Source organism: Prunus dulcis, chromosome 4 (genome assembly GCF_902201215.1).
Source record: "Prunus dulcis chromosome 4, ALMONDv2, whole genome shotgun sequence".
Taxonomy (NCBI): domain Eukaryota; kingdom Viridiplantae; phylum Streptophyta; class Magnoliopsida; order Rosales; family Rosaceae; genus Prunus; species Prunus dulcis.
The window spans coordinates 19714637-19726280 of record NC_047653.1 but is presented as its reverse complement, the minus strand read 5'-3'; the positions used below and the strand labels follow the sequence as shown (position 1 = coordinate 19726280).

The window sequence follows — 11644 nt, the reverse complement described above, 5'->3', positions numbered from 1 at the left end:
TGTTCTTAGTCACCTTTGTTTCCTTTCCCAATTACATGCTTTTTCTTTTTGTTTGCATGAGAGTTCCTATGTACCATTCAAACAATTGTTTGGGTTGTTGAGGAGCTTTTATCATATTATTAACCTAAACTTTATCTTTTTCTTCTCACTTTTGTTCTTGGATGTTTGTCAATCATTAGCTATCAATGCATTAATATGTACAAGTATAAGGTTTCCATTGCCCAAGGCGAACAAAGATAATATGAAAAAGTAAATTTAATTTCCTCAAACAATTTTATTTCCAAGAGCAAAAATATGAAACCACTAGGATGAAGAAGACAGTGGAAGGAGAAGAGAAAATGAAGAAGTAAATTTCATTTCCTCAAACAATTTGAATCAGCATCTGAATTGTCTTTTAGGACGGTAAAGGGGAAAAAAGATAATATGAAACCACTTGCTGTATAAAGAAAAAAATAATTCTGTTTTGTAAAATTCTCTCATAGATCTCAGTAAGTTGGAATTGTTGGATCAACCCTTTGAGCATAGTCATGAATTCCACCAGAAACATTGAATACTCTCTTAAACCCCTGCACCATCAAAGATCCTTTTTAGTCAATAAAGAAAATTTTACAAAACAGAATACCAAAATCAGTATATGGCTGGAAACAAGAACTTTAAGACTCTAGACTCTTATTCAATAATGGTGTAATGCAATATGTATATGAGGTAGCACGTTTATTTTTACAGTTTTTTTTACACCAAATGTCCTTGAACCTTTCAAAAGTGCTCATTTGAGTCCTCGAACTTTCAAATCAATCAATGTGGTTCCTAATCTTTTGATCACATATTAGTTTGGTCCCTCTCATTGCGTTCAGTCAAAATCTTCATTAAAATCGGTCATCTAACAAACTTTAAAGGGTATTTTTGTTAAAATACAACAAATCTACCCATGATAAAGTAAAGCTCACGTACTTTGCTCAACAAGGCTATATGCTCTCCTACCCTGATGGACGCTAAATGTGAAACCCTAATTGGAGAGCATATGGCATTGTTGGGCAAAAACGTGAGTTTTAGGACTAAAATGAGCTATATTTTGCTGACAATATCCCTTTAAATTTTGTCGCGCCGTGGCCAGTGACCAAGTTTAACAAAAGCTTTGTCGGAATGCAACAGCACAAACCAAATTGATGTGTACACCAAAAGATGAAGACAACATTGATGATTTGAGAGTTTGAGGACTATTATAGACTTTTAAAACGTTCAGGGGCCACTTGTAATAAAGACCCTTTTTTATGAAAATAAAAGGAAATAAAATGTGCATGGGTAGACGGAAATTGAAACGATATAAAATGGAACAAGAAAAGTTTTATTTCGTTGTCTAAGAAAAGACAAATTATGATCTGCTAGGAATGGGAACAAGGAGGCTACACGTTTTAACAAGTAAACAGAAACCCTAAACCCTGCACTAATATAATGCTCAAGTCAAGGCTCCATCCTACTTGTTGCCCAGAGCCTTTGCTTGAGCACAGTACAAGTCCTTAAGGCTCCTTCGGGCCATGGCAGCGAACAACTTTATTTATATGAGCGTAGATGTTTGACTGGAACAAGTTACTATGTACAAGGCCTCATATATATAGTGCGTCTTTTGATAAGATTCAGAAGTTTCAGTAGGGTGTTAGTGAAATTAATTACATTCGACTTCTTAGGCATTTTGATGCTGTTTACAAGAGATTCTGCTTAATGGTTGCTATAAGTAAAAGTTAGACTAAGTTAAACACCAAAAACTTTTCTTTCAACTTTGCTTCAAATGTTTTCCTAAAGACTTTCCAATACATGGCAAGGACAGAGGAAATTCAAATTAGAAACAATAAAGTTGCTCAATGAGGAGCAGAGCAAACATGTGTCGGTCACTGGCTAAAGGCCTTTAAATATATACTTCAACAAATGAACGGTGAGGCAGCTACTAAAAATGTGAAAAATAAAGGAAATGCAAAAAATCAGCACTGAGGTAGTATCTGGATCCCGCAAAAAAATGAAGTCATCTAACTTAGTATAGGATATTCCAGTTAGGGTAAATAACATAGGAGAAAGAGCTTTACCTGTGTCTGCAACCACTTGGCAACTTGTAATGATCGCACGCCATGGTGACACTGCATTTTGGAAACATGAAACATCAGTATAAAGTAATCGAAAAGTGAGGATTTGACATAAAACGTCAAGTGAAAGGACAATAAACAGCACAGAATGAATTCACGTTTAAACTCTTGGATTTGAAAACTAAGATACAACCCTTTTCCTTTAAAGAAATTAAGCCACAGAAACTCAATGTGAAAAACAATCTGTTTCATAGGACCTTCTTTTTGTCTGTATAATGGAAGAATGGAGTTGAGGACATTTTATGTTCATAACTTCATATAGAAGGTGCCATTTTCCATGGCTGGAAATTTCTTCTATTCCAACTTACTGCTTTTTCTAAAATATATATCTCAAACCTCCAACTGGTTAAAAACCTGCCCCTATATGTGCGTCTTCTTACACACACGCGCATGCATACACATATGGAGAAAAGTGCAAAAAAATCATAAAATTCTAATAAGTTATGGACTGTTTATGAAGCCTGATTTTAATCATATACAATAGCAAATATTTTTTAAAGAAATTTTGTGACTGATATTATTGAATAGTAATCAACTAGTTGTTAGTTTAGTGGTGTCTCTGTTCGCAATGATGGAAGAGGCCCTAATTTCGAAGTCCCCCTCCCTCTTTAATTAAAAAAAAGAAAAGATTTATTGAAGTATAGAAGTTTATTGGCTACTGAGTATAATTTTATAAGTTTTGGTGTGCCTACCATGTGAATATATTTACCGGAAAAAAAGAAAAAGAAAAAAAAGAGAGAGTTGTAGAAGAATTTCAAACACAGATTTCTCTTTCCTAATCAGAAGATAATTATACACCAATTAGTGAAAAACAAATGTAGAAGCTAGAAATGTGAAAGTCATTTAAACTTAATGTCTCCCTGGCCCTGCCTTAAAACTTCACATCACACTGTTCTTTCAAAATACAACTCAGCATTGGTCAAATCTTAAGCAAAGACGTTATCTCCAGGTTGTAATAGTTATATAAATAAACGCAGGCAATGCACATGCATACAAACAAACACAATCATGTATATAAATGTTTTGAATGTCAATGATAATGCAATATTTAGAAAAAAAAACGACGACAAACACACAAATGTAAATGTGTGAGTGAGTGAATCATTGTGCAATGCTAAAAACAGATTGATACAAAATAAGAAGATTTCCCCTCCCCTTTGTCAAAATAAATCTACAATCAAAGAGAGTAGGAAGTTTCATAGGCAGATTTGTAATAGGCAACACAACAACAAAGGGCAGAACTTAAAATATGCAGAAAATATTTAATTGAGGGGCTCATAACCTATCGGCATTATCCTTGCCAACAACAAACGCAGACTGCCAGAGGATTTAACATTTTGGTACTAGAAGAGAACGGATGATTACTTACAGTATCCAAGACGACAGTTCCCATTACTATCTACATAAGTGTCCCACCATAATTGTCTTCTAATTAATTACTCAAAGGTAGCAATTTATAATATTTTTCTGTCGACAGTCTAGCACCTAATAAATACAGGAAACAGAAACACTCCTTTCACATTCAGGCAGATTACTGCTTAGACATGCAAAGATTGGGGCCAAATATATAGAGTTTCCAAAATGGATTTGATGAGAACTTAATCATCTTTCTTTTTTTTCTCTTCTTTTTTGCTTCTTTCTTGTTTGGGATGTGGGTAAGAGGAAAAACAAGCAAATGAGGAATGGATAGCCAATTTCACCAAACCCGAGGGTTAAGGTTCAGCAAGTGGTCAAGGGTGATGAGATATTATAGAGGTTACAACTTACAGCTAACCTTTTCATTAATGCAAAAGTGGAGACTGGACCGGGAGATGTAGATTGGGTGTCATATATCTTAATGTATCACTGTCTTGCCATCATATAAGAAGATAACTCATCTATGAACAAGATTACACATTATCCCCACAACGATGACCCGCTCATGAAAAGATAGGCATGAAACATAATTATGAAATTTTTCATGTTCATTTTCTAAAACTATTTGGTTATATTAATTTCATTTCAAAAATATATTTCTCTTATTTAATAAACAGAGGGGACGATTAGCACAAAAAGGTTTGTACCTACCATAACATAAGTATCCTTTTGAGGATTAAACTTCGTTGTTATTTCAGGTCCCCAGCTTCCAAATTTTCGAAGGGGAAGAACCTGGAAACCCAGCAAAGAAGCTTGCGCCCTGTGAAACAAAAGTGATACATGTCTTCAAAAGCACAGAGAATCCTAGTTATTAGCTCAAGAAAAGAGAAAAATGCATGCTAAAGCCAAAAGCTCCAGCAGAATTAATTTAAAATTTTACAACGAGTTTCTCCATGTGTAGACAACTTTTTTCTATATTAATTCCTGACTAAAAACTTTCTTTGCATTTTTTAACACTACGTATACTTATCTTGGGAAAAATAAAGAGCATGGCTTGGCTCCTTAATTGAGGAGGAGCTCCTCCTCACAACAAATGAGATAATGACACTTCTAAAATTCCAACAACAAAAAAAGGTTCAAGAAATTCAAAAGAAAATAAAGTTCAAGGAATTTGATAAGTGTCAAAACTCTATTTGTTGTGAAGAGGAGCTCCTCCTCAGTTTTAAGGAGCCAAGCTTTTATATAAATATACTTTTTATAAGTACTAAATATTAGTAAGAAAAGGGGAGTTCTATTGCAGGAAGAACATAGAAGATGCACCAAAAAAGAATGAGCTGTAATCTAAATGAAACTTGATCTAATAAATTATCAACATAAGATATAAAAAGAATTAAGACACCCACAACTCGTATAGACAACAAATAGAAAAGAAACTGAGTTTAGAAGGTGAAGCTTCAACATCGTAAAATGTCCTAGCATTTATCTCCCATTCTCCCACCATAAACACCGCATAGCACACAAAGGGGTCAGATTCCAAACATCACTGTAAGAATGTCTTCTAAAACGATGATTCCAACAATAAAGCACATTACCCACAGACTGGACCACAGCCCTATCCGGTCAAGAGAAAAACGAAGCACCCCAAATTTTCAGCAAAGTAGTAGTGTAAAGAAGTAAAGAAGATTATGCACTGTCTCGCCACTAGCGTTGCACATTAATCCATATATGACGTTTCCTCAAATTGGGTAAAATTTCATAAATACTGCAAATTAACTGCAGTTTTCCCCATAACAATGTTTTCTTGTTATAACCAATTTCATTCTTGATTTCTTTCAAGTATTCCCAATATCCCTCCAGTTCAAAGCTCTTTTTATGATACAACACATCATATACCAAAATTTTCTGGTTAATTGCTAACTTTCAAATTTGAACTTCTCAATATAATATGATCATATATATAGATAAACGCACTATTAAAAGTTCATTCCAAGAATTTGAAATCAGAACATCCATCAAAAGAAAAATGTGTAGACAAGCAGAAATAAAATATTAGAACATACACTTCTTCGGGTTCTCGAACATCAATCAACTGGGCCTCATCTAGGAAACTGGGATCTTGCATTTTCACATGAAGCTCCTCAGGTTGAATGTCTTGGAGTACTGATTCTTCCCTAACAGAATATGGTGCACGTCCATAAACAGATCAGTATATTCAAGTGTTAATCTGCACCTCGACGGCATTTCCGTGTAAGAGATTCAGTACAAGACAAGTTTTTAAGCCATACCTCTCTGACAGTACCTGCAGTAAATGCCACCCAAATTTTGTTTTGCACCTTACAACTTTATTCAAAGATGCATTAAATGCAGCCTCCTCGAACTCAGGTACCTGGGACAATTTGTCATCACACTTCTGTCAAATCATATTTGCCCATAAACAAACATACAGATCAATACTTATTAAGTGTATTTTTCCTATCAGCCTTTTCACTGCCATTCATTTCAGTTTCACAAAGTAATACGTCATCATCATACACATATGATTCAAAAATCATTACTTTATGTTAAACAACAAAAGTAAAGGCAGCGAATTATCCATTAAGCAACATAGAAAACATTCCAGTGCCTTAGTGATTCACAAAATAAATTACTGTTTCCTTACTACTAAGCTTCTTTGGCTTTTGTAATTATAGTTTTCCGGTACTACAGAGTCTAGAACTTCCTTACAAAACCAGATCATGTGTGATGGAATATTAGAGAACCAACCCTCAAAATATCATGGGATGGGATAGTGCTACCTCCATTATGAAACCCACAGGCCAATTGGGCCCCCAGTGGACAGGGCTACTCTCTTTTCATAAAAAAGAGGTTACACAAGAACAAGTCCCAAGAAAATATAAAGTTTCCTGTAAGTTATGCAACAGGTAATTTGGGAGAAGACATAGCATACTTCCAAGATGGAATAATTAACATCATCAGATGGCAATTGCTACTTCTTTCTATGACGCTCCCACTACAACAAAGCTCAGAGAACAACAATTAGACAACAAAGTAATTTCCAGTGCCCCTAGTGTTTTAGAAAGCTTGAAGGACAAATAGATATCTCATCAGCGTACCATTTGCCCCTTCCTCACCCAGCCGAGCATTCCCCCCTCTTGTTTGGATGGACATATCGAGTATTCCGCAGCAAGATCACTGAGGTCTTCACCTGAATGAGAGAATGGCATTAGAAAAAGCACAGCATCGAAAAGCCAAATTGTATAAGAGAATGTCCGACTTTAAATTTAGTGCTTTCACCATTATGATTGATTGTTTCGATAGGAAACAAAAATGTTATGCATAAAAAATAAAAATAAGAAAGATAAGGACAAGCAGTCCACCATTATGATTTAAGAAAACCACAAAATTTAGTAAAACTTAAAGTTTCAAAGTGTCTGAAAAGTTATCAAATAATTCTAAACAGAAAATTTGACTTTTGACTTTTTTAACCATCAAAATTTAAGGAAACTAACCTCCTGAAACTCTCTGCTGAAGATCTACAAGAAGCTTAAGGTTGTCTTCTTTAACAAGCAAGTGCTGCACCAATATTTCCCTTCCATCTCCAGAGCTACTTTCAGCACTAAACGAAGCTGAAGGGAATAGAATTTAGAACACTTGAACAAGGAAATGTAATATACATAACAGAAAGCAACTTAGCAGTAGAAATGAACAAATAAACCAAATGCCAATGTCGTGCACTGGTTTTAAAACCAACCCTCAGATATTTTATAAACAGTCATTGAAAAGAAGACGGAGCAATATTGTGCACTCAAAAGAAGAGGAATCACGCAAGAGCAAAACAATTGAGAGACGTGTTGTATTCTTAGAAAATAAAGACTCCAATCTTTCAATCAACTCCACCCTATTTTCATTACATTGGTAGTGCTAAGAAGATTCAAATTTTAAGTACTTTAACTACAACCCAACCACAAGTACTCTCAGCAAGAGGATTTGTTGAGCCTCACAAGCCAGCTCATTTGTGACAAAAGCATTTTGTTCATTCATATCCTGCTGGATTATAGTGAGGTGCGCTTGTTTTTAATTCAGTCTTAGAGTTCAGTATTTTAATTCCCAAATTTTCTAAGCAACGGAAAACATGAGTGCAAGAAATTTCATTCCTTTTTCCTACTTCTCCACTTTTCTCAAGAACCCAACAACAGAAAACAAAAACAAAAACAAAAAATTTAAACCCAACTAATATTTGGAAATCAGGAAGCAAAAAAATAATGGGTTTGGATATTACGAGGCACCTGTACCCTTGGGACATGGATTGCCAACCATACGCTGCAGAACCCACTTCACGCTCAAAGAAGGGGAATGTAGGGAACTGGGTCTGAAGATTAGGGAGAGAGAAGTCTGAGAATGTGCAAAAGTAGAGACTTTGTGAACGTTGGAAGGAGAAAGGAGGTTGAGAGTGGGGCTCAGAGATAGTCTAAGAGCACTGAGAGCTGGAGGCGCTATTGCTGTCAGATGAGAAACTCTTAACATTTTGCTTCCCTTGGTTTTCAAATTGATTAAGAGAGAAACAGAGAATTGTGTCAAGACTTTTCAGTATATTGTGAACCCTCTTGTGAACTGTGGGTTCTTCTACAGGTATGCATATCAGCATAAAATAATTTTATATATATCTCTTCCATTGAGGATCCCTTTTCCTTTTTCCTTTTTTTAGAAATGCATATCCCTTTTTAAATTAACTAAAAACGGCTTCATAAAAAATAACTTTTTTCCTTATTTGTTTGCCACCTCAAATTTTATGTTTATACTTGGAATTTACACAAAAATGTGTGCGTTAATTTCCTTGTTTGAATTTTTAATGGAAGAAATTTATAACTTTTCGATAAGAAGAAATTTATAATCTATATATATAAAGCAAAAAGCAGAGAATGGTGAAACATTCAAAATACCAGAAATTGTCATTAGTTAATACAAACATTAAGAATTGAAATTATTAATTAAATGAGGATAATATGGTAAATTCACACTTGTTCATATTTTAAAAAATTAAAATTAAAAGAAAAATCAAATAATGGATCCTATTTTTATGGAATACAACACCCATTATCTTTTTTAATTCTAAAAAAAATTTAAAAAATTTAGAAAAGCCTCTCGCAAGTGCGAAAGCGCATGTGCGGAGAGGCTAGTTTATATAATGGAAATAAATTTATAATTCATATAATGTAAATGGATTTATAATTAATTAAATGAAGATAATATGGTAAATTTATACTTTTAATAATTAAAAAAAATTAAAAACAAAATCAAATAATAGGTCCTACTTTAATGAAACATAACTACCCATGTTATTAAAAATAAAATAAAAAATAAAAAATAAAACCAATTGGCACATGCGTAGCATGTGCCAAAGGGCTAGTTTATATAATGGAAACAAAGAAATCCCACAGGGTTGGTCTAGAGATCTTGAGGGCCTATGCGAAACTTAAACTGAGGCCCTTTATGAACTTAAATTTATCATTTTGGAGGTTATGAATCTACAAATTTGTGGTCATACTAGTTGTGATAATAGTGCGGGTTGTAGTGCAGGTCATGAGGTAATGTAAGCAGTTCCATTGCACAGAGTCCCCAATTTTTGAGGGCCTCATGGAGTTGGTTTGTCAAAATTATATTTTTCTGGAGGTGCGGGTTTGAGTCAGATTGATCCACATTTTTTTTTTATAATTAATTTCTTTTTTCAAAATAACAAAAATCTCCATAAAATGACCTTAAGGAACATAGAACTCATTACCAATTAAATAACATTATAAAACATAACACTAAATTAGGCGTACTTTTTTTTTTTTTGGGTGGTATTGTTGTGCTCATTATAGTTGTAAACTTGTAACGACAACGAGAAACATAAATAAGGAAAGCACAACAACTAAAACAGGTATATACACATCTCTAACCCTTTTTCGGTATTGCTGGAGTTATCTTTTACTCTACCCCGTGTACTCCTCTGTTCTATACACCTCTAACCCTTTTTCATCAATCTAAGATATGCAAGACCTTCGCACACTCAAAACAAAACAAAAAATTTCACAAACTCTTATTTTCTAGTAAGTAGTAATCAGCTTCAATCTCTCTCTCTCTCTCTCTTTGACTCTCCTTTTCAACCACTTGACTTTTCCTTTCTTTCAATTTTAGAGATTTCAATATTGAAATGTGAAAACCCTAATTCTAAAGTTTATTAAGTTCAAAATGAAATAGTCATATTCAAATCTCAATTTGAATTGAGATATGTATCCAAATTTCAATATATATATATATATATATGCTTGATAACTAAATAAATGGTTTTATGGAATTAATTAATGGTAATTTTTTTAAATAGTATTTTCGTATTAAATTATGCAACGCCTGAGTTTAAGTTTCGGATAGAGCCCTCAAAATCTCAGCATTAACCCTATTAAATCTATTGCATTTAATAGGTTAGCATTTAAAACTCTAAGAAATTTAAGATGCATTTTTCTTTATTTTTATTTTTATCAAAGTAGGAGGGGGGAATCGAATTTAGAACTTCTTCCAATATTGGAAAAATATGTACTGTTACCAATAGCTACGGAAGCTTTTGTTCCATAACAACATCTTTGCTATTTGGAGCCAACACTATTTGAAAGCCCCATTTTTCCCTCTCCTTGAAATTAAAATAATCAAGAAAACTAGCAAAAGAAAAACAGAGAGCTCTCACAAACTCTCCTCCCCATCCTTCAAATTGAGAGTTGATGGCTCCTCCCCACCGGAATGGGTTCTTTTTCCCTTCAATATGAGACATGACTTTATTGCTTAGTTGGCCACTTGATTCTAAGACAAGTGCCCAACCAAAAAGCTCCTTTCACAATCATCAACTTGGGGTACTACTGTTTATACCATAGTTCACCAAGCTCAAGTACTAGAGGCCACACCTGCCGAAGGACCAACTCTCTAGTAAACAGTCACCATGTAAGCCCTGGCCATACTTGCCGAAAGGTAAGCATGGTCCATTACCACATAATGACAAAAAGGACCCTCCAAACTTCGAATGTGAGTCCCAAGCCCAACAACTCAATAGCATCCCTAATGAAGACACGGGCCAGACCAAGGCTACCATGCCGGCCTCGTGACGCGTGTCATCACTAGAATGAATGGCAAGAAGTCCCACACTTGCCAAAGGCTCCCTGAGTTAATACTATCTAAGATCAAATCACATTAAAGTTGTATCTAGTTTTGGACATCAACAAATTGTTGCTAAATTTGTACATGATTAACATCCTCTTAGTCTTTTAGAGTTTTAAATAGCACATAACCACCACCACAAAGATTACTCAGCAGCTTAGTTTTGTGGGAGAGAGGATATAGGAAAGAAGATTCCTATAGAGAAGATTGAAAACAAGAAGTCTCACATGGTGACTTTCTCAAAGACAAGGAATGGCCCCTTAAAGAAAGCTAAGGGGTGCTTAAACATCTCCAGATCATTCGTTGTCATTCTTGTAATCTCCCCAGTCAATTGACATTACACCTATGGCTCTCCTTCTTTTTACTTTATTGTCAACTAATTCCTCTCCAAATCATTAGATTTGGTATCATATTATTGTAGTCGTTAGACGGATAGATTCATTCGTATTCTACTATGATATAGGTTAATTTCGATTTATTGGATCGTGAAAGCATGATGGTTTCACCCTATTCTACTATTATATAGATTAATTTTAGCGGCCCTTCCACTTTGTTTGTTGGTTTATTTTTCTTTTCATTAACTCTTTGGATAACCAATTCCTTTCAAGAACCACTATTCACCCTTTCATCATGAATGCTGGTTTTCCTTGGTTTGACTCCCTAGATGACAAATTTCTCCCCACCACCAATGCTGGCTCAACTTCCATTGACTTTATGGTTGATCAATTTCTCCCCACCACCACTGCATGCTCAGCTTTCGTTGACTCTATCATTGACTGATACATATCCACTACTACTGACTCTCCTGACTTTTTATTCCATGGTTAGCTCTCCCTCTTTTGACTCCATGGTTGATCAATTCTTGCCCATTGCGATGCAGACTCTTTCACCACCATTGTTGTCTTGGCTTCATATGGCTTCATAATTGACGAGTTTCTATCCGTCGTTGCTGGCTCAAATTCCTTTGA

General features: G+C 34.6%; 1 protein-coding gene across 2 annotated transcripts; it reads right to left on the bottom strand.

The window, feature by feature from the left end:
• Positions 1–250: 250 nt before the first annotated feature.
• Positions 251–8130, bottom strand: LOC117624756 (rhodanese-like/PpiC domain-containing protein 12, chloroplastic). 2 transcript variants are annotated; one of them, XM_034356188.1, is made up of 8 exons: positions 7778–8130; positions 7001–7117; positions 6605–6696; positions 5777–5877; positions 5552–5662; positions 4203–4311; positions 2079–2129; positions 251–566 (listed from the first exon to the last, which is right to left on the bottom strand). In XM_034356188.1, the coding sequence occupies exons 1-8, from the start codon at positions 8013–8015 to the stop codon at positions 486–488; spliced, it is 900 nt and encodes a 299-aa protein (XP_034212079.1). In that variant the 5' UTR covers positions 8016–8130; the 3' UTR covers positions 251–485. The 2 variants fall into 2 exon arrangements, with proteins under 2 accessions (XP_034212079.1, XP_034212082.1); XM_034356191.1 differs by having other exon boundaries at positions 7784–8107.
• Positions 8131–11644: the final 3514 nt, after the last annotated feature.